The 24102-nt window shown below is 37.7% G+C and overlaps 1 protein-coding gene across 5 annotated transcripts in view; it reads left to right on the top strand.

The window, feature by feature from the left end:
* Window positions 1–24102, top strand: part of HACE1 (HECT domain and ankyrin repeat containing E3 ubiquitin protein ligase 1) — a 52609-nt gene that overhangs the window by 23235 nt on the left and 5272 nt on the right. For all 5 annotated transcript variants that reach the window (XM_065056594.1, XM_065056593.1, XM_065056595.1 and 2 more), the window contains 11 exons: window positions 3117–3454; window positions 6355–6423; window positions 7070–7157; window positions 10035–10146; window positions 10225–10322; window positions 10516–10603; window positions 11711–11860; window positions 16800–16996; window positions 21612–21743; window positions 22413–22511; window positions 22816–22886. In XM_065056594.1, coding sequence (XP_064912666.1) covers window positions 3117–3454; window positions 6355–6423; window positions 7070–7157; window positions 10035–10146; window positions 10225–10322; window positions 10516–10603; window positions 11711–11860; window positions 16800–16996; window positions 21612–21743; window positions 22413–22511; window positions 22816–22886 — 1442 coding nt within the window. The remainder of the gene's footprint in view (window positions 1–3116; window positions 3455–6354; window positions 6424–7069; window positions 7158–10034; window positions 10147–10224; window positions 10323–10515; window positions 10604–11710; window positions 11861–16799; window positions 16997–21611; window positions 21744–22412; window positions 22512–22815; window positions 22887–24102) is intronic.

Raw genomic sequence — 24102 nt, 5'->3', positions numbered from 1 at the left:
CTTATTACTTCTTCATGTATTGCTTTTCCAGTTGCTGTTCAGTATGATCACATTTTAGGGGAACTTGCTGCAAAAGCTCCTTGTCTAGTTGAACAAAGTTTGGAAGCCCATGGCATTTTCCCCTTGTTTTACATACTATTCTTTTCTAGAATTGAATTGATTTCTCTACTGTGACACAGTCACTTCATGGACTAGTCATGTCTGGCTCCCTGTGTCTTAAAAGACTCTGTTGCCTGGCAAAATATTTTGCTCCGATGTTGCAGTTTCAGTGTAGGTTTCATTTCTAGTGTCTTGCTTTCTAGATGGGTAAAGAGGAAGGCGTTGCAAAACTAAATCCTTGCATTTGGGGGGTGAGGGGTGCAGCTGTAAAAGCTTGGTACTTGATCAGACTCAGCTCTATAATTCAAAAGAAACTTTTCTGAAATGTGAGATAGGAAAACTGAAGGTTGACTGGAGGCCTGTGTTTAATATATCATTCATGGTAAGAATCGACAGAAGAATGATGACTTGTAGTTCTGAAAAAGTGTTGCTAATGATTTATGTCCGTATTACACTTTGAAAGGTCTGATCATGGATGCTAACAAAAAATGTGGACAGTCATGGATATGGAGGTTGTGGCCAATATTTAGAGAAGTACTTTATGTCCTGCAGTTAGACTAGAAAAAAACAAAGTGAAATGTTGAAGTTGCTCAACTACACTTTTGAATGCATTTGTGATCAGAATCTGTGAAAAGCTAACTTTGGAAAAAACACATCAGTTGTAAGAGTTCTGAAAGGCGTGCTAAGTCTGTGGGAAATAAAAGATAAAACACAAGATATCAGTGGAAAAACAGTGTCTGACAAGCTAAGCATTACAAAGTTTGGGAGAAGAAAACTACGTATTAGTATTCTAGTAAATACCTAGTTTCTTGTAAGTTACGTGTTAAGAACACAGATGCGTTTTAATTCTTCCATGTATTGTATTAATCATTTTTTCCATTAGAAAGCTATTCTGCATTTTTGTTTTGTGGTGAAGATCTGCCAGGCAGGCCCTGGAAAGAAGCTAGCTTCATCCTGCATGGGAGACATTTTGTAGAAAATGGTACCTCCACTGGAGGTATTGACATCACCATCTGGAGAAATGTGTGGTCACCAGGAGTACAAGGGTTGAATGCGTGTCATACAATATGTTAAGTAAAGCCTACCATTTTTAGAGATCATACTGGCTTTCCCCAAAATTTCTATTGGGAAGCATAACAATAAATTCTTAATAATATACTTCAAACCCAGAATTTTTTAATACACAGCTTTTATGAGAAGTAATTTATTGTGTATTAAATGCATGCTGTTATTAGGTGTACTGACAGTGATCCAGGTAGTGTAGACTTCTGGTACAGTGTGCTGTGAATAGCTCTTGATTTTCAAAGGCAAGTTTAGAAGATAACATAATTTTCAGTATCTGCTAAGTCTTTGAATATTTTAAATGGTGAAAATTGTTGATGCAACAGTAATATATGGAAAAACTAATGTATTTAGAAGTTAACTCTTACTTCTGGAATGCTATGAAACACTTGAGTCAGAAGTGCTTTCCTGTAGGATACAAACCCCCGCGCTCACTGGACAGTCACCAGTACAGGTTAGACGTGGGCCTGCTGGAAAGCAGCATTGCAGAGAAGGACTTGGGGGTTCTGGTTGACAACAGGTTGACCATGAATCAGCAATTTGCAGTTGTGGCCAAGAAGGCTAATGGTCTCCTGGGGTGCATTAAGAAAGGTGTGTCCCCCTCTATTCTGCCCTGATGAGGCCGCATCTGGAGTACTGTGTCCAGTTCTGGGCTCCCCAGTTTAAGAAGGACAAGGAATTATTGGAGGGAGTCCAGCAGCGGGCTATGAAGATGATTGTGGGCCTAGAGCATCTTTCTTATCAGGAGAGACTGAGAGAGCTGGGTCTGTTCAGCCTGGAGAAGAGAAAGCTGAGAGGTGATCTCATCAATGTTTGTAAATATCCCAAGGGTGGGTGTCAAGAGGATGGGACCAGACTCCTTTCAGAGGTGTCCAATGACAGGATGAGGGGCAACGGGCACAGGAGGTTCCATCTGAATACGAGGAAAAACTTCTTTACTTTGAGGGTGCCAGAGCACTGGAACAGGCTGCCCAGAGAGGTTGTGGAGTCTCCATCTCTGGAGACGTTCAGGACGTGCTTGGACACATTCCTGTGTGATCTGCTCTGGGTGAACCTTCTTTAGCAGGTGGGTTGGACTAGGTGATCTCCAGAGGTTCCTTCCAACCCCAACCATTCTGTGATTCTGTATGCTTATGAAATGTCCCTGTAAGCACCATTAAGGGACAACACAGTCAGCCCTCATGTTTTTTTGAAATATTCATGATAAATACACAGGTTTCTCAGCCCTTTCTCTCCTCTGCAGTAGGCCTGCACTTCAGACCAAATGTGTAATGTTGGAATTGTGCCACGTTTTGATTACGTTGCTTTTAAGCTGGTGGTAGTGAATAAAGAATGACTTAGTTACAATAAAATAAAATGTATGTCTTCAAAAATTGGTATGTGATTCTGCGGATACTTTGTTTTGTTTCATAAAGCTAGGTATTAGTGACCCTTATTTTGAGACATCTGGGGTGCTATCAAAACGAGCTGTATGAGCTTACACTGTGCATAAAGCACATCTTCCTAGGTATGTGCATGCATCTGAATCTCAGCAGTGTTGTCTGGGTTTCGCTTCATCCACCCAGTAGAAGTAGTTTCTTTGACCAGGGCCTTAAAAAAGAACTGACGCTCTTATTCTGGAAATTCAACCTGTGTATTATTTGACTACAGCAGTCAGGCAGTGACATAACAACCATGTGGTCAAACTCTGTTAAATAGTTCAGTGTTTCACTCTTTCTAAATTATCTTTATTCTATCTGCTGCTTGATTATTTTCCTTCTATATGAAGTTTTCTCTTTGTGCTCTTTAGATACAAGCACAGAATTTGAGTATTTGTCTCACGACTTCTAAAGGATCATTTAAAGCTTTTAAATATGTGTGATATTTATTTGCCTTAAGAGAATCATCACATCATTAATATTATCTAATGTCAATATGTTCACTTTTAATCTGTTTTTTGCATGTGTTTATTGCAGCCGCTGGAACTGCTCTGGCATTCTCTAGATGAATGGCTTGTTCTTATAGCCACGGAGCTGATGAAAAACAAAAGAGACTCTGCCAACATTACTTCTATTTTACTGAAGCAGAAAGGACCAGATCACCAGGATGCTACTCCTATGACTTCCTTTGCCACTGCAGGAACTGAGGGCAGAACAGAACTATCCACTGATGCTGTCGAGTCAAAAACATACGATGTTGCTGGGAAGCAGGAAGCTTGTGCTGATTGCCAGGATGTTATCTCCATGACAGCAAACAGGCTAAGTGCTGTCATTCAAGCCTTTTATATGTGCTGCTCCTGTCAGATGCCTCAGGGGTAAGGAAAGGATCCTGTTTGTTACCTACACTGTTACCATTTTAACATTGTATGTTCTTTCTTGGAAGAATGTTTGTGCTGACCAGATGATATTAGTGAAAGGCAAGGGTATGCTTTTTTAATGCTTTCACTAGTTCAATTATTTGAATGCTTTTTTTCTCCAGCTTTAATGGCACCAAACAGCACAGCGAATTTTTATAGTACTGCTGCCTATGGCCATAGCTGCATTGTGACAGATTTCATATTGAATGTCTAATGGCTCTTTGTAATCACATGTAATACTTGCTGGTAATGTAACTTTAACCTTTTGAAACTTAGCAGTTATTACTGTTGGTTCTTAATGTGAAATTATCCCTGAGTTTAATGTGATTATCCAACAAGAACCATAAGCTCAAAAAAAAAAGTGAATTATCTTTTTTATATGAAAATGCCAGCTGGGCCAAAACTTCTTCGGCTATACTGCAGAAGTTTATAACAAGGAGAGCTGAATCTCACCATAACACTCACTTGAAATCCGGTCCCTGGCTGTCACAAACATGGTTTTATGTGGAACAGGTGCTACAACTTAGGTAAATTTAATACCATCAGTGTCTGGTTTAAAAAGAAAAAGTGTGTCCACTGTAACTGCGGTCTTAGTCTGTCCAAGACTGTTACGGATTATATTTGTGAACTCGCAAGGAAAGGATCCTTTGACCCTCTTGAGTGGAGGGTTAGGCAAATATGGTGATATTACAAGCTCACTGAGGAGTCTGGAAGTGAGGTTGCCAGTACATGATGACTCTTGGTTTTTCCCAGCCACTGGAAGGGTTTTTCTTTCTCTACCCAACCTAGTGGAATAAAAGTTTTCGAGCTGATGAGTACCATTTGTCTGGGGCACACTCCTCTGTGGACACTCTGGAAGATGATCTGGGGATCAGCACATTCCACAAGCACTTCAGTACTTTCATGTTCCCTTGAAATCTCCATCAAACCTTACTAAGATAAAATGCCAGAACAGTATTATTTACAGCAGACAGATGAAAGATAGAAAAGATTATAGAATTATAGAATCATGGAATGTCCTGAGTTGGAAGGGACCCACAAGGATCATCGAGTCCAACTCCTGTCCGTGCATATGACAACCCCACAGTTCACACCATGTGTCTGAGGGCATTGTCCAGTCTCTTCTTGAATTACTGTCAGGCTTGCGGCCATGACTATGTGATTAAGTACATTTCCTCCTGCCACGAACTTTATCTTTTTATATCAAGATTCAATTGCAGAGGTGACTGTCGCCATGTGTCCAGGTGACTTGGTGATGGGTCTTGCCCAATGAGTCTGTCTGTCCCTCTGCATAATCTATACTTCAGGTTAGGGAGATGCCCCATGGATACTATGTAAGTTTAATTGGGATTTGTTATCATTTGTTATTACTCTTCTCTTTAGTGACCAATGACAGAACCTGAGGGGATGACAGGAAGATGTGCCAGGGGAGGTTTAGGTTGGATATTAGGAAAAGGCTCTTCACCCAGAGGGTGGTGGAGCACTGGAACAGGCTCCCCAGGGAGGTGTCATGGCCCTAAGCCTGACAGTGTTCAAGAAGAGACTGGACAACGCCCTCAGACACATGGTGTGAACTGTGGGGTTGTCATATGCAGGGACAGGAGTTGGACTTTGTGATCCTTGTGGGTCCCTTCCAAATCAGGACATTGTATGATTTTATGATCATAAAAATCAGGAGACTATGAACTGTTTCAGTGACAACTGGGAGAACTCCCTGGGATGCAGGAAAGTAAGGCGGAGCACACCTGAGTTCTGTGTTGCTTTAGGGCTTTCCAGAACTGCGTAGAGAAGTACAGAGATCTGAGACTTACTATGTTTTACTGAAGTTTTCACATTAATAGGAGTAAATGGTACAATGGTGTACCTCAGTACTGCTACCATCTTCAAATAACATTTGAAATTATAACCAATTACATTTTCAGACAAAATAAATTAAAATAGCTTTAATTCTAGATTTGAATATCTTTGTTTAATGGAGAAGAGTAAAGAGAGCTCATTGTTTTCTGTTGTTCTTAATATTCATAAAATAAAGCTGGCATTTCATGCCTAAATAGAAAATTAGCTAGTTAACATTTGAAATACTGATGTTATTTTATTTTACTTGCCATGATAGCTTTTCTTCTGCAAATGCTGTTATTGAATTTGGGTGTTCTTTGTTAATATACTGAAACACAATATTCCAAGTTTTCAGCATGAAAACTGACAAGTGTGTTCTAAGTTTTGTTTCTCTTTTCTGTATATTGCATCTTACAAGCTTCTGTGGCAATCTACAGGGAGAGAAAGTTCATTTCCTTTCAGGGAGCTCTCTTTTAGTAGTTTAATACTTCCAGACTGTTGGTCAGACCAGAAGTGTTTAAAATGTTTATATTTGGTCTTTGGAAGATTTTATTTTCTTGTAAGGTTATTTCTTCCTGACCATTTTCCTTACCACAGTTTACAAGGTGCATGGTGGGAGTTTTATTCAATGAACAAAAATATAGAACAATGTGCATATCATATACATTGTGTACATAATATCAGTCCTTCCAAATATGTGCTTCCATTGTTGTATTGAAAGCTAGGAGGATTCAACAGAAAAATGTGTATTTCTATTAGTTTGAGCTCTTCTTTGTTCATATTGTTTATAACAATGATCAGGTTGCTTGACCATCTTGATTATTGGCATTTTTGCCTCTTCTGTTATTTTATTACGAAATCTTAATGCTGCCGAGTATTTAATTTCATGATTGACTAGTTAAAAAACATCAGTTTCTGTTTGCATAGTATTTTATTAAAAAAAATAAAATGCAATAATTTATGTAATTCAAATTATTTTCAATTTCATTAACCAAAAGCATGTTATGATTTTCTTTGAACAGGATGACATCACCTCGTTTTATAGAATTTGTCTGTAAACATGATGATGTCCTTAAGTGTTTTGTTAACCGGTAAGCTTCAGGATTTTTTTCCCCAAAATAATTCTAACTAAATATTTTTCTTCTTACTGCGTTGTATTTTTAGGGTATTGTTGTGACATACATACCATATGCACTTCAATGGTCCTGCAGAATTCGAGGGAGTGTATATTAATGATTAAGAGCTCAGGCTTAAATGAGCTCTTCTGTGTATGTAAGTGATTCTTTTGTAAGATTCTGTGGGATTTTATGAACAAAATGTTTTTCACAGAGCAACAGGGTAATTTTCTTAACAGATTCTTTCCTCATCTTTGTTCAAAATAAAGCCTTCCCATTTGAGGCAGATAATTTTCATTCTTCCTCCAATGTGTTATACTTAGTGACTTCTTAAAGGAGTCTGAACCATCTTTGTACTCGTAGCTGTTTCCAGTTTTTCTGGAACTGCCCAGTTTACAACCTTGCTTCTGTCTGGAGAGCTGCTTGTCATCCTTCACGTTCAGAGCGTGAGGTAGTATAAGTCGTTTGGAAACAAGAGTTAGGAAAACATTACAAAATAGAAGAGACTGTTGGAGCTTTCTGCACAACTAATTGCATTTTTTGCTTTATTTAGACTTGTTGTATCATGAAGCGTTATTTTTAGATCTCTAACTAATGGGCTTCTAACCTGTTTTTCTTTCAGAAATCCCAAAATAATATTTGATCACTTTCATTTTCTTCTTGAGTGTCCTGAACTAATGTCCAGGTTTATGCACATCATAAAAGCTCAAGTAAGTGTCAGGAGATGCAAAGTTACAACTTCTATGAGTATAAAGAGCATGTTCTGTTTAAAAATAATAATATTTAAAAAAAATCCATTTGGGGAGGATGGAAGAACAAAGTGTGACCTCCAGTGTTTCCGAATCTGTGATGTTAAAACATTAAACAGATATTGCAGACAGATTTCTGTACTTCTAAAGTCTTCAAAATTCATGTGTAAGTCCATTTGAGGTGACCTATGTTAAACGTCTTACAAGTCCAACTTTCAGTTAAACAGACGTAACTTTCTATTATCAAATCTATTTGTGCACATCTGATAGATTAAGCTTTAAAATGCTGTGCTTTTTCCTTAATTGGCTTACATTTTGAGACAAACCAAATACAGGATAAATACAGCACTTTTAGTCGATTTGGCCATAGCTGATTACAAGGTTTTTTTGTTGTTGTTGTTGGGTTTTTTGTTAGTTTGTTTTGATTTTTTGTTTGTTTGTTTGTTGTTTTTTTTTAATTGTGGGGTTTTTTTGTGTGTTTTTTTTTGTTTGTTTTTTTGTTTTGTTTTGTTTTGTTTTTTTTTGTTTTTTAGTAAAATTCTGATGTCTTCCATACCCTAAACTCACTTTTTGGTTTCACTGAAAAGTTATTCTATAATTGTTATTCTAGGGAAGCTACTGTAGTTAAGTGGGAAAATTAGTGAGCAAACCCCTGTCTGCTGCTTTACATAACACTGTAGTGTTAAGCATCTGCCGCATTTTCATCACTGACCATTAAAAAAATGCTGATTGTCTACATGCAGCTTGGAGACAGAACTGTGTATTTGGTTTTTTACAAATTAGGATCATCTTTGGGTGATAATAACTTCTTCTGGAACTCCTTCATTTAGCACACACTGTTATACTTTTGCTTTGTTCTCTAATAGAAAGGTTCCTAACATTAAAATATTTTGGTCAAAGAAATAAATTACTGAAAACAAAGGTGAAAGTCTTCTAACCAACCACTTCCCACCCCCAGAATGTTATAGAGTGTGTTCCAAAAGCTTTCTTTCTGTCATTGTGAACAGTACAATATCTTTATTTTTAGATACACGTTGGTTTTGGTAATCCCATTTCATTTTTAGGACATGGTGTAGGTGTATTGTTTAATCATTCTTTGGTTGAAATGTGTGTTTTTGAAATTCATTACCGATGAATAATTAAGAGACCCTCAGAACTGATACCCTGTTTGTTAGATCAAACACAGGTACGTGCTGTGAATCGTCATAGACGAGAGAGGCTGTACTTGTGTCGTCAGAACTGCAAAATCTGTCTCAGAACTGCAAAATGTCAGTCTAAATACTGAGTCAAGCCAGGACCGTCTCACCTCGGAATTCCTCTGGAGGGTTTCTGGTTTCTTTGGACTGTTTTTTATTGCAAATGAACTTTAGTACAAATATGAGTAGTTTGTATTGTGCTTCTGCATTCAGCTGTGGTTGATTATCAGTAGTGTGAAAGAAGCCAGGGACTGACTTCTTGTCTAGATTCCTTCCTCCCCTGCCCTGGAAAAACTTTTGTTGTATTTTTCTCCTGTGTGATGAGCTCCAATAGATCACAGTATCACAGTATGTTTGGGATTGGAAGGGACCTCAAAAGATCATCTAGTCCAATCCCCCTGCTGGAGCAGGAACGCCTAGGTGAGGTCGCACAGGAACATGTCCAGGCGGGTTTTGAATGTCTCCAGAGAAGGAGACTCCACAACCTCCCTGGGCAGCCTGTTCCAGTGCTCTGTCACCCTTACTGAGAAGAAGTTTTTTCTCAAATTTAAGCGGAACCTCTTGTGTTCCAGCTTGATCCCATTACCCCTTGTCCTATCATTGCTTGCCACCGAGAAGAGCCTGGCTCCATCCTCATGGCACTCACCCTTTATATATTTATAAACATTATTGAGGTCCCCCCTTAGTCTCCTCTTCTCCAAACTAAAGAGCCCCAGCTCCCTCAGCCTTTCTTCATAAGGGAGGTGCTCCACTCCCTTAATCATCTTGGTTGCCCTGCGCTGGACCCTCTCCAGCAGTTCCCTGTCCTTCTTGAACTGAGGGGCCCAGAACTGGACACAATATTCCAGATGTGGTCTCACCAGGGCGGAGTAGAGGGGAAGGAGAACCTCTCTCGATCTGCTAACCACCCCTCTTCTAATACACCCCAGGATGCCATTGGCCTTCCTGGCCACGAGGGCACAGTGCTGGCTCATGGTCATCCTGTTGTCCACCAGGACCCCCAGGTCCCTTTCCCCTACACTGCTCTCTAATATGTAATTTCCCAACCTATACTGGAACCTGGTGTTGTTCCTGCCCAGATGCAGGACTCTACACTTTCCCTTGTTAAATTTCATTAGGTTATTCCCCGCCCAACTCTCCAGCCTGTCCAGGTCCCGCTGGATGGCAGCACAGCCTTCTGGTGTGTCAGCCACCCCTCCCAGCTTAGTGTCATCAGCAAACTTGCTGATAGTACACTCTATTCCCTCGTCTAAATCGTTAATGAATATATTGAATAATATTGGCCCCAGTACTGACCCCTGAGGCACTCCACTAGATACTGGCCTCCAACTAGACTCCGCACCATTGACTACCACTCTCTGGCTTCTCTCCTTAAGCCAGTTTGCAACCCAGATAGATATTTCTGCATAACTGGTCGTCCAGCCTTTCTGCATGCCAGACTTTAGCAAACGCTCAAGGTCACGTCTAGTTCTTTCCTCTTCCCAAAATACCGTATATCCTGTTGAGGTTGCACCGAGTTACTCTCTGCCCATCTCAAAAGTGAGTTGAGAAGTATGCATAACCATTTTCCAGTCATACTTATGAGAGACAAATTATTCAGTTGAATGCATCTGTGTAATATGGTTTGCCTCTTGTTTTGCAGCCATTTAAAGATCGGTGTGAATGGTTCTATGAACATCTGCATGCTGGGCAGCCAGATTCGGACATGGTGCACAGGCCTGTAAATGAAAATGACATCCTTTTGGTTCACAGAGGTATTGTGTTACAAATGGAATTAGTATATCATTGAAATATATTGGATTATAACAAATTAATTGTTGCTTCGTATTTAGATTCTATTTTTAGGAGTAGCTGTGAAGTTGTGTCTAAAGCAAACTGTGCAAAACTAAAGCAAGGGATTGCCGTGAGATTTCATGGAGAAGAAGGCATGGTGGGTGAAACGGCATGGTTTTCCTTTATGGTATTTATGTATGAATATTAATTCTCTTTCACAAGTATTGTTTTGAACTAAATCCTAATATAAAATAACTTTTATACTTCATTAAAAAATGTGTGGTTATCCAGTGTAACTTTGTGCAGTGAAAGTTCTGTGTACTAATGTGTTTTATTCTTTTGACATCCAGGGACAGGGTGTGGTGCGTGAGTGGTTTGATATCTTATCCAGTGAAATAGTTAACCCAGATTATGCCTTATTTACCCAGTCAGCTGATGGTATGTTTCTGCCATTTTTTTTCCTAATTTTAGGGTGTTGTCTTTCATAAAAGCATTTTTATAAGTCAAGAAAAAAGTAACTGGTTTTGGAATATAAGGTTGTTACTCTTTAAAAGTAATACTGACAGAACTGATCTCATATGCAGACAAGTGATTTTTGTACATTTTTATAACTACAGATGAAATATTTTTCTTAATTTGAAGTTTCCTTGATTTTTGTCTTCTCTTTTGTGAGAGGAGAGTGAGTTGTTAGTTTTGATGACTCCGTACTATTTGTGCCTGGTAGTAGAAGGACTTAACGCTTTGAGAGCAGTATAGAAAGTGTTTTCCTTTCTTCTGCATGTGCAAGAGGACTGTGGAGGTATTCCTTTATTTTCTTTTAGAAATCCAGAATTTCAGTCACTTAATTTTGTGGTAAAACCAGATGCTGATCTCCACAGGTCTACCTTGTGTTTGACTTCTGGTCTTTTGGATGCTTCATATAAAGCAAATCTTTATCAGTAAGAGATTTTACATCATCGTCAGTGATAAACGTTTTTCTTCCTACTTACGAAGTCTTGGGAAGTGGCAAGGAATTCAGGCAACAGTAGAGGCATAGAAGAGTTCCTGAAAGTTAAAAGGAAAAGTTCAGGAATGTCTGTTTGAGGTGGTCTTTTCCAGGGAGACCAAGACTGGACTGTCTTCATCTGGCTGGAACCAGGTGGAAGGAAGTAGATGGATACTGATATTTCTGCTGAGCATGATCACAAGTTGATAGAATCATGACCCATTATAGTGAGCAAAAAATGCACATAGCAATATAGCAAGATAGAGGACCAAATTTAGCAGATCATGATTACCCTTATGCTGATGATAATTATTTCAGAGTGGTACCTCGGAGAGTGGCTAAGCAGTGTCATTGTAATAATAATAGGATGTCATTACATTCTGATACATTTCTTTCTAACATCTTTTTGGTGTAAACAAAAAAACCCAGTCAATCTTCCAGAAGCCCAAAATAAAGCTCTTTCAGTGGCTTCAGGTGTTAGTGTATTTGATAAATATGAACTTCGTTTAAAAAACCCAAACAAGTAAGTCATAAAACATGAAAATATTTTTATTTTATAGGAACTACTTTCCAGCCCAACAGCAACTCTTCGGTAAATCCAGATCATTTGAACTACTTCCGTTTTGCAGGCCAAATCCTGGGGCTAGCTCTGAATCACAGGCAGTTGGTGAACATCTACTTCACGAGGTCATTCTACAAACACATTCTTGGTATGTTTTTGGTTAAAATCCTGTTTATTAATCATAACAGTTGTCTGAACAGTAAACCTTTTCCTTTTGTACTTGTGTGTGTGTGTGTGTGTGTGTGTGTTAAAAGTGAAAAAGTCTTGGAAATGAATGTCATGCTCATCTTTTATGTACCACAGCATCACAACGTAATACGGCAAAAATGACTATTCCAGCTTGATCCTCTCTTAGGAACTGTTATAGTTGCAAAATATAGAAATATATTAGCAAAAGTGTGGGAATTTTGTACAGTTAGCAACTTGTAATAAAATAGCTAATCTTTCAATTTATATTTGAATATGAATCTAAAATTAAAAACAAAGAAGGCATCATTAATCTGTCTAAAGCATAATCGTATAATTTAGTTGCCTTTAATGTTGCTGACTAGGAGTGCCTGAAAGGCAGACTAGTGCAGTCAGTTGTTTTTATGGTGTATGCAATTCTTCGCATCACAGTTGCGAAATTAATCTGTCCTGCCGAGTAATGTCATTCTCAAGAAATGAAAATAATCATTCCCTAGTTAACTCAGGACAGACTTACAAAGCTGATAATGTTTAGAAACTCTGGCAAAAATTTGTCAGACATTCTTTATTATGCCTGCAGTTCTTCAGTCATGTAATGTTTTAACAAGGTGAATCCGTTCTGTTGCGAACCTCCTTGTCTACCCACGCCAACAAATACTACTTACATCCTGAAACAGTGTTTCAGAACCAGTGCGTGTTCATCCTGTCTCCTTCCTGAGGAAAGTTAATTCATACACTTAGTGTAGCATTCAGGAGCATTGGTCAGAAGTATTTCTAAAAATGTAACTTTTTGATAGAGAAGGACCACTGTTAACTGGTGGTATCTGTGGTCTTCTTTGAGAACTTTTGTGCCTCTTGATTTTGTCGAATATGCTGCCTCTGTTTTACATCGTCATTAAAAGATTTTCCTTTTTTATGAAGATGTGCTGGAAGGGTAAATTCCCTTTACATTCCTGTTACTCCTCTAAGTACATAAATTCCTTTGCAGCTGCATGTACAATTTCCTTGGTGTTTAAGCACTGTTCTTTAATATTATTTGAAAGTATAAGATTGCTTGGTTTTGGAAGTTTTACTTTTCCTCAACAACCACTCCTTACTTTAAGACCTAGCAAGATTTTCAAGGGATTGTTTGCATCTCATACTGTTTCTGTGTAGTCATTCCGTCTACCTGCCATCCTCCTCTGATGTTTTCTGAGTCCAGGACAAATCAACTCTGAACTTCAGATTCGCTGTTTCTTTTCCCTGCAAGTGTAAGGAAACACTGTTGCAGTTTGGTGCAGGCGCAGTCATCTTTGTCAAGATCTTGACAAAAGGTTGTGTTTTACTTTTCTCCCTCAGTACCACTTTCTGCTGCAGGAGAGTGATTGTGCAGTGGACAGGAGGCAGTGGATCAGCCGATCTGAAGCAGCACCATGTTGGCAATGCTTCATTGAGCTTCCCTAATCATTGATCTTCACAGAGGAAAGTAGTTCGAAAGTAGACATATCTTTCTTTGTGTGGCACAATTTGACACTGACTTAAAGGTTGGCCTCTGACATAGAGATTCCTCTGTGTGAGCACAAGAATGATGCTCACAGGCTAATGAACATGTGATATATTCACAAATTATAAAAGCATATTTCTCTGCTGTTCTGTGACACCTGAAGAATAGTCAGTTTTTGCTCTTGTCACATCTTTTGCGAATGACTACTAATGAATTTGGGTTCTTTTCTAGTTCGAGTTGTGATTATATACTGGATTTGTTGGTTTCTGAATTGACAAGGTGACCTATTGTTTACTTTTTTGGTTTGTTTGTTTTCCTTTTTTTCATTTTGCTAGAGTCACTATTGCAAACCAAACAGTAATGAGTAGTCTCTGTTAACAAGATCTCACTAATCACTCTTAATAAGGTCTTGTCATTCTGTTGAACAGGCATCCTGGAACTCACTAGAGGTTTGTGCACATTCAGCTTCTTTAAGTTCAAAAGGTTCACAGGTTTTTTATCACTACTTGTTACTTATCAGACACAGAGTAGTTACTTTTTCTGCCTCAATCACAGTGGTTTATTTAAACCCTTGCAAAGCTTTTTCTCTCAGCTTTGTGCATCTCCTCTCTTCTTGCTTAAGGAACACAAGTTGCACAGCAGCAGGATGCTCCTGAGGAGTTTTTGGTTTATTTTTGTTTCAGGTTTAGCTATGGGTTATGCTAACTGTTGTTCATGCCAGACACCAGTTACCAGGTTACAGACACAGAGACTCCATTCAGCTACTAATCAGGCCTGAAGTAATGGGGTAAAAAATCCTTTGAAGCCTGAGACCGCTTCCGTTCCTTTGGTTTCTCACCTTGCACTGAGATTCTCGTTTTCTGTAGCTTTTCCTGTTGGTGGCGCTGAGTCCACCAGTTGCATGGTAAGACCTCGTGTATCTGAGGAACAGTGTGAATCCCTTTCATATGAACTATTCTCTTTAGTCGACAGACATGATGTGGCAGTGCCTTAATTAGAAGCTGAAACCTGTGTGAACAAATGTGGCAACTTTTCTGAGACTCGGGTAGGTGCATCACCTTTTTTCACTGTGTTGAATTGAGATCTTTCTGTGACAGTGTCTGGTACACAAGGAAAGATCACCAAGTGAAGTGATGACCCAGCTAACACACAACTAATGTGCTTTGTGAGATGTTAGGTATATAGCTTGTGTGATTTTTTTTTTTTTTTTTTGTGTGCTGTGAAATCAAACATTATTCCATAGGTCTTCGTGTTTATTAGGGCTGCACTCTATTACAGATGTAGAACTGAGGCAGAAATATAGTCAGAAATGAATAAGGCCTCTTAGGTTTTTCTTAAACTGCCTGTCTGCCTTCTGCTTTAACAGGATAGGAGAACATAGTTTCACTAGTGCTTTTGTCCAATTACTTTCTATTTTGTTTAAGGAGACAATTGCTTTCCTGTTTCGAAATGGGAACTTCCACCTGCAACCCACAAAGGCACATAGCGTATAAATTCCTAACTGCTATCTGCTGTTGGACTTAAGTTCTCTCTTTTACAGTATGATAGAAAATACTTCCTGAAATGGCATGAACAAAAGTGAAAATTAATTTCTGGGTCAGTGTATTTTGAGCTGGAGGCCTTAGATCTTTGAATACTTACTGAACTTGTCTTAGAGCTTACCTATAGCATCTCTTTGAAGTTCTGTATCACACAGAAATACCTGTTTATCACAATTATGCTAAGATAGATTTCTCTTCCTCTTCAAACTACAGGTGCCTTAGGAGTATAGCAAGAGAAAGATAAATAGTATTTCATGGGATCCAAATTCCGTTGTGATAAATCTGATGGAATTTCTTTCTAACTGCCTGGCTTGAGTCTGTTGCTTGCTAAAATATCTCCCAAGCAAATGAGTGAGCTTAGTGCTTTGGTCTCACAACATGCTGGCTCTGAGTATAGTTTCATCATAATGCTTGATTTGGTTCCTTCTGTAAAGGCCTGATTCCTACTTTTCAGTCTCCTTTCCCACATATTTTGCTTATATCCCCCAGAGACATCATTATTTCCACATTTCATATATGAAATGCTCACATGCTTACTAGTTGGCAATAGTGAAAGTCGTCTAGAAACTACTAGACAGTAGTTAGATTTTTTTTTTTTTTTTTTGAGATATATGACCATGAAAATTCATTAGTAAATTATCTATCCCACTCTTAAACTGGAGCATTGCTTAATTGTATTATAAAAACAATGCTTTAGAGCTTGTTTACACACCATTTCAACACTAGTCAGTCAGCTCTTCCAAGGAAATACTGGAACAGTTTTTGCACTGACATGTTTACACCAGCTGCTAGCCTTTGAGCTCTGTGTAACTCACTGGGGTGCTGCTTCAACAGTCCACAGCTTGCTATGACTTCTCCACTTCTCCTCATGGGCACCCTTGTGACACTGCACAATGTGCAGAACATGGGGAAGAAACGAGAGTGCTTCCCAACAACTTGCTTTTTTTCTAAACCTGCTACCACTCTTACCCCCTGCCCTTTTTCCCCAGATATTTCTCTGACTTGGTAGAGTTCAAGTATCTGTTGTGACAGAGCTGAAGTAATTGGAGTTTGTTTTATTGTATACTGAAGAGGGTCATTTTCTTGTGCAAACTCAGGGTCACCTTGTTCTGGGCATGTTTGTTCAAATTTGTTTGAGTGCCATGACTGTGAAGGGGCTGCAAACAGGCAGTTTTTATACTTGGATAAAAATCAAACTTCTAGCAACTATCCACTTAATGCTTCTAAATGACTTGCAAGTTCAGTTTGAAAATGTAAAGTTCCTATAAATAACTAATAGTAAATAATTAAATAATTTAAGTTTTACCAGAATATAATAGATACATATAATATAACTGTATAGTAGATCTCATAGGAAAGCATGATTAAAAAGAAGAAAACTGAAGAGCAAGATAATTTTCTAAGTACAGAAAGAAAGGTTATCCTCCTCCCCCACTTCTAAATGATTTTCTGGGGGAAAAAGATTTTATATAGATAAATATGATATTTTGGTTTCTAAATGCTATGTAGAAATCTTTAAGATTTTTTAGGAAACCAATTTAACTTGTGTTCTATGTGCTTACATGCTTTTACTGTAATCCATTAGCAAGCTAAAATTGTGCAAATTGTTGTTGCTCAAGTGGTATGCCATTTGCTTCAGTGGGAAGAAAAACATAAGGAGGAAACTTCATGCTTTAATACTTTTAAAATTAATTAAGTGCAGTAGTGCCGTAGTGTGGTTAGTAATGGTGAATCCCTTTTTGCCTTTTCTTATTACTGCATTATTCTGGTTTCTCTCTAGAGGGCAATCTTCTACCATATATTAAGGTAAAATGCTTTTTGCTTTATCCTATTTATTTGAGGCGTTCTGTCTCTTTGTTTTCTTTTTTTCCCCCTAGGTATACCTGTAAATTATCAGGATGTAGCATCTATTGATCCAGAGTATGCAAAGAACTTACAGTGGATTTTAGATAATGATATCAGTGATCTGGGTTTAGAGCTGACCTTCTCTGTTGAGACTGATGTGTTTGGAGCAATGGAGGAAGTGCCATTGAAGCCGGGGGGTGCAAGTATTCTCGTTACACAGGAAAACAAGGTGAGTATACAGGTTTATTTAGAAGTTGATAGTATATGAAAACCAGTTGGACATACTTTATAAATAAGTAGAAACATAAAAGGTATAGGTGTTTTGAAGGAAATATACAAAATAAAAAAGTTGTCAGCACTCTTCCCCCTTTTTCTAGTTTAGCGTGTTATAGAAATAGTAGTATTTAAAATCTCTGTAAGTGCTCAGGTTTGAGGTTCTCCTTTCTGACAAAACTTTTTGGAAGGGAAATAGGATCAACTTTAAAGGAAGGATTTATTTTAAAAGTTACAAATATTCCTGAAGTTAAGTCATGGGTGTATGTATCAGGAAGGTAAAACAATAGTAATTGTTGAAAGTAAAATTGTAGGTGTGTTTCAACCTGTGCTGCCTGCCAGGGCACTTGGTGGCCCTGAGTTGCTCTACAGTAACATACAGATAACTGGCAGAGTAAAAGGCTGCAGGAAGCTTTTTTTTCAGCCATTTGCAAGTCAATGTGTATGGCAATAATCTTACCTCTTCAATTTATGTTAATAGTAACAGTTTGGTAAGTCCCTGAGTTCTCTGCAGCATTAGCTCAAAAATGAATATGGAAAAACATGGCCAGATTTTGAAAATCATCTAGAAATTTAGATAGACAGTCTAATTGAATTCTGCAGTTACCTGCAGATAGTTTGGAGTAACTGCAGGAGTGTCCTTGGGTAGACCTGCAATTTTTTGCATCATTGACCCTTTCTGTCCTTACGTCTGCTTTGTGTTTTGGTTTTAATTTGTGCTGAGCTAACCCACTTTGTGCACACTGTATTCACTCAGCGCTGCATCGTGTAGACAGCTGCTGTATTGCTAAATAGCCGCTTGGTGTCAGCATTTATTCTAACAAAATTTGAGTTTGTCTTGGAGGAATTGGCACTAGATTCTTGTATGTTTAATCCTCATTTTTGTGAAGGCAGAGTGTCATTCCAATAACAGGAATACATATTGTTAGGCTGATTCTACACCGCTTCCTACAATATAGTCATTCATGACAAAATACAGATGGTAAAACAAGTCTAATTGTGATGGCAATGATGATTAATTTCTTTATTACCTATCAGAGGAAAAAAGGATGTTGATTCTTATTTCTGGGCAGTCCTAGCTTCTCAGTGTATAAAATAGATGTACTTGACACAAATTGTGGTTTCATAACAGTATTTAAAAACACTTATCAGTTAACATGAAGTTAGAAATTTGCCCGTGTGAGGATACCCTCAGTCATTAGCAGCTTACTTTGTTCTGTTAGCTTCTGACTTGGGGCACAGACTAGAATGGGTGATAGAAGGTGTGCAGAGCAGATGGATCCATTATAGCACATCAGCCTTCCTCAGCTGCAGCATGAGGGGATGAGAGTTTGCGTAGCTTTTATGTGAAAGATGGTAAGAAACGAATGACTGTTGTGGTAGCTTTGAAACTCTTGATATTGATTTCTGAATCTGAAGATGCAAAATGTGAAGTCAACAAGCATCTGTAGGATGGCACTGTTTCCTTTTCACTGATTTTGACAGTGGTGAACCAAATTGTTGAAAATTGTAGATCTGTGTTTTAGAGGTATTTGGGGATTTTTCCGGTTTTCTTTAATGTGGTGTGGTTTTGCAGTATGTTTTAGCTTCGCAGTTCTAACAGGTTAAACAGGAAAGTGTCTACTTTATAAAACACCTTTTTTCCTGCAAGAGAGATCTATCTTTTACCAGAGGAATAAAAGATCACCGTTTAAAACTCATTGTATTTGCTGTACCTCTGGGGGAAGAAAATTCAGCTTCTAAAGGAATTTGGTGTGTATGTGCACCAGCAGATTATCTGTTTAAAGGATAGCATTAAAAAAAGACATTGAGTGATTCTTTATTCCTTAAAAAACAAACACCACAAAACAAAAAAAAACGCACCCCAAACAAACAAACCCACAAAAACTCCCTATGCCAAAACTAAAACAAGACCCACAGAAACCACCCAAACAATCCATCTGCCTCTTACTGAAAACCAAAATAAAAGAGAGTAAGTGCCGCATTGAGGAGCGGCAGTAGTACATCAACTGTGTAGTAGTACATCAACTGTGTTGTGAGACCTTATGATGCAAATGTTCCAGTCTTCTAGCTGAAGCCTCCATGTAGCTCCAACTGAAGCATCAGCTATAGTAGTGGTTTCAGCTGCCTTTTGTCATGGTAACGGGGAGACTTCAAAGGATGAAGTCAGGCTTTGCCCAGTGTCTGCCCTGTGCATTTCTTTGTTCTTTGCTGTGTATATCTTTGTAGCTTTCTATCATTTTTCAGGAAAAAAATAAAATTAGAGCTAGTAGAAGTTTGGCCATAAGCTATTTTTAAAATGGTGCACGTCTTCACAGCCCAGTGGCTTTCTCTGCCCTCCCAGGACTTGTCTGTAAGCTGTGCTGTTTGGCAGTAAAAAATTACGTACTTTTTTCAAACAGCTTTGGAATGGAGCTGCTCTCTGAATCTGAACATCATAATGAATATTGATCCTTGTCTCACAGTATATGGGTTGTGAAATCAGGGAAGCATGATCTCTGCTTGATTTACCTCAAAGGAAAATAAAAAAACAACGCCTCATCCAAACTAGACTTTGTTGTCATATTTGTGATGCTCATCTCATGTGTGTTCAATCAAATGTCCCCTCTTAAAAGAAGGTTGGATTACACCTTTTATTCATTGTGTAGGAATGCGTATGTAAATATTTCTGTTTTGTAATGTACTCCTAAGGCTTCTGAGAGGGAATAAAATGTAAATGAAGTGAACAGAGGGAAAAAAAAAATTGACTCTTTCATTGTTGTTGTTTAGTGGTGTATATTATGGGAGTTGGGTGCACCAGAGCTTTCAGTGGGCTGATAGTCAGGATGCTTGGCTGTTCCAGGCTATTTAAGACATTTCTTGTTGCATCTAAAGCACAACAACTGTTTTCTGTCATAATGAAAGTGTTCAATGTAAATATTTTTGAAATGGAGACAATAAGTTTTTGTCTTATTTTTTCTAGTGGATTTAAAAAAAATAAGGTTGTGATTTTTTTTCTTTCTACAACCCTGTTTTCTGAATAGCCCAATTTATGTAACAGCAACTAGAGAAATGTAAAAAAAGTATTTCTGATCACTGAAGAGCAGTGTTAACACTATTTGTAGTCCTGATACTGCTAAAGTTTCTGCTTTCTTCCTATAGCTCCTAAAATATATTCACAGAGTCTGCTTTTGTCTAGTGCAATTAATCTCCTTTGGCTTCCCCTCTAATTCTTTAGCCAAGGGAGGTGTCCTTGGTGCCACTGACAGTAGAAGCAACCTAGGGAGATTCCTAGATTGAAACTCGATTTTCGGGAACAGCTCTGCAGTTGAAGATATGATTGTATAATGTTCCTCTTCTTCAGAGCACTTTACAAATTAATTGTCTTCTCACTCTAATAAAATGGTGGTAATGCATTTAAAAATACCTTCCAATGCCAAGCAAATGAGAACCCCTCTATACTTCTGTCAATGCCAGGAATTGCCTTTGAAAAAGATTCTTCTGTTTTGAAATGTTTCGTACTTCATTCTGTTTTTCTGAAAGGGAGGAAAGAAAAAAAGCTTGGTTGCTGTTGTGTAGGTTCAGAACCTAAAAATTTAGGTTAATGTTTTTTAAAGTTAAACATCAGGATGGTATTTTTGTAAGATTATTGTCTGGAAGGAAGGTGATAGTTGGGATGATTTGTTTCATGTTATATTAAAAATCATTATTAGGGAGGTGAAGCATTACTTTGAAACTGAATACCTTAAATAATCTAGGAATAAATTTTGTTCTCAAATAGAAGTCTCTTTTCCTGAGTAAAGAAACTTTATTAGACTTGCATAGTTTTGTTGGGGTAAATGAGACATTTTTATACAGCTGTAATGTAGGCAATATCTCATCCTAAAAACCTTCCTTCATTACCTGCCTCCTAGGCTTTTGTCTTTTCAACAAAAGCAAAGTTCTGGTGGATTCCTTTTTTAACTGGCGTTTTTTAAAGGTGACAAAGCCCCCAGATCTCTAAAGCAGGCAAACTATGATATCATCCATTCACATGGTTATGGTAGAAGTGCTTTTCTGTGGTGTTTTTTTCTTTTCCTTTTTTTTCTTTTTAAAAACTGAGAATATTTTCAAAACTTTCTTTAAAAAGTTGTAATTGTTATTATGACAACAAAGCTTGCAGGAGTAAGTAAGTTTTGTCAGTTTGCTTAATAGAATATTTTCTTTACAGACAATACCTTGTTTATGTGTTCAGATGATCACAATGGTGGTTGTATTAGATGCAGGCATGGCAAACTAAGTGTTATTCACTTCTTTTCTTTTAGTCCAAGTCCCTGGTTTTTGACTGATTTGTCTTAGGATTAAAACACTAATGTTTGGGAATTGTCTTTGGAAGGAAGGAAGGAAAGGGGAAGACCAGAAGGGGCTCTAAACTCAGAGGGGGTTTTGAGTAATTTTGGGTTGCTTCCATGTGTGAAAAGTGCATAGGGACTCTTTAATATCTTAGAGTAGATGAGATTTGTAATGTATTGAGGACTGCATGTATGTGTGTGAGTTTGTGTGAGCACTATGTGTTTCTGCTGTTACATATCTTAATGTTGTTTTCATTGCAGGCTGAGTATGTCCAGCTTGTCACAGAGCTCAGAATGACAAGAGCCATTCAGCCTCAGATAAATGCCTTTTTACAAGGCTTCCATATGTTCATTCCACCATCTTTGATCCAGCTTTTTGATGAATATGAACTGGTAAGCACAAATGCCTATACCTTTTAAAAATACTTTGTTCAGCATACTTCATTAATAGTGTAATGACATAGAAGTAAAGCTCAGTATGAACAAATTAATGATTTTGTATCTTTCACTTTGGTTTTGCTTCTTGGCTATCTATCAGTGAGGATCTCAATATGTGTATTCTTGCTTATCCTGCTTGCTTAGAATGACATTTTGGAACATCATGACTTCATGTACCGGTGATAAATATCTTAAACTGTAATTTCAAAATGGGATCAGTATGTTGTGGCCTCTGAGTGTTGTAATGTTTTCCTTCAGGAGTGCAGAAGTTCTTTAAAAGTAAGGAGATGCTGTCTGTTGTCTTTACTCTTTCTGAGTCACAAAATCAAATTCCAGTACATTTTGTGGTGGTTTGATCTTCTGTAACTGAGACATCTCAGTTTTCACTTCCAGTCATGCCGAAGCTCAGAGCTTTTTTTTCCTCTTATGGTCTTTGGCAATAATTTCTACCTCTTGATACTGTGTGCTTAAATTTAAACTGATCATGTGAAGTTACCTGAATTCAAGGATCTTATTTTATTAAAATTTAGTTGTAGGTTCCATAAGGTTGCAACTAAACATTGCTTTTTAAAATAGCATAAACACTTGAAATTAGTGGTCACAATCTCTGTACTTCTTGTGAAGGAGCTTTTGCTGTCTGGTATGCCAGAAATTGATGTGAATGATTGGTTAAACAATACAGAATACACCAGTGGCTATGAGAGAGGAGACCAAGTTATACAGGTAAATTTATTTTTTTTTTTAAATAACGTAGACTGCTGCATTTTAATCGAAAAAAAAAAATATATACTTTTGTTGTTGTTGTCATTTTCTCTATGTATTTATGGAAGCTTATTTTGGCTGAAATTTGTGGAGGTTTTTTGTACTATGTTCCTGTACTAGGGGACTTAATTATATATGAATTTCATGTGAAAATTTCCATAATTTGAGTAAGAAACACAAATATTCCATTTATTGTTTTACCAGTTTGTTTTCAAGTACTGCAAGTATTTAACAGAAAATACAGGCTAATTTATTTTTCATTTAGTGGTTCTGGGACGTTGTGGAAGAGCTAACTCAGGAAGAGAGAATATTGCTGTTACAGTTTGTTACTGGCAGGTGAGAAACTCTTCTGTAGCATCGAATGCATTGTCCGAATACTCTGAAATACATCAAGAGACTTCAGATTACTATACAAGATCACCTAACTAGAAACTGTTTTGCATACTTCAGTGTTCAATCTGTTGATCAAAGTAGACAAAGTGTGTGTTAATACTTTTGCTGCTTGTATTGCCAGCAAAACGATTGATTGGTTTGTTATTATACTTGACTACTTTGCAAGAGCCCTTTGTATAGTTAAATTGCTGTCCCAGGCAATTTTTAACAAGGCAATAGTGAATTTAACTGCTCTTTATGTTCTTCTTCCTGCTGCATATTTATGTGGCTCCTGGCTTCTCCAGTAATCAATATAAGCTTTAATATACGAGATAACAGGGTATCACTTCAATCAGTGTAAACAGAACATCCTTCTCCTAAAGCTGAGTTGAATTTAACATTAGTGCAGTGTGTCAAGATCAAGTGAAGATGTAACCTTATGCAAGACTGTGTTTGCTTTATATAGGATTTCTGTCCTAAATTCTAGTTGTTCTTCAGGGAAAGCCACTTTTATTTTTTTTTTATGATTTTGGGGGCAGTGGGGAAAGGTTTTGAGTAATGAATGCCCCTGTGAAGTGAGTAAGTTGCTGAGTTTGTGTACACAGACATTTTGCAAAGTGAATCCGTATATATGTGGCACCTGAGCTGTGTAATTCATGTATTTTTCTGGCGGCAGGTAGAGATGGCACCATCTTCTAATTTGATACTCCCTTCATAGTCTAGGATTTGTAGAGTAGTTGACCTTTTGTTTTTAAGTTTTGTGGTTACAAATTAAGATTATCAAACCTTGTCTTTTATACCAAGGAATTTCACAGTCACGGATGTATCATGAAATGGCAGAGTTTTAAATTCTAATAGTTTCTCTTGATTTATTATGAATTTCATTGTTTTTAGGGATCACAGATAATTTAAGAAGCTGTTTATGTGCACATCAATCTTTTGTCCTCTGCAGAAATGACTCCTGCAGTTCCAGCTGCACAACTGTTGCATGTCAGCTGCTGGTCTGTCATTTTTAGTGGACTAGCCTGTTTCTAAAACTAGGTAGCAAATAAGGGTCTTTAGAATGTAAGGTCATGTTTGAAATGCTTCTTAAAACATTCCAAATGGTACTCAAATGGCATTCACTATTTTGATGGCATTTGGGCTAATCTACTGGATTCTAAGGGACGCTTTCTATCAA

This window comes from Columba livia, chromosome 3 (assembly GCF_036013475.1).
Source record: "Columba livia isolate bColLiv1 breed racing homer chromosome 3, bColLiv1.pat.W.v2, whole genome shotgun sequence".
NCBI lineage: Eukaryota > Metazoa > Chordata > Aves > Columbiformes > Columbidae > Columba > Columba livia.
Note: the sequence above shows the minus strand (reverse complement) of the source record. Positions and strands in the feature narration are given on the sequence as shown.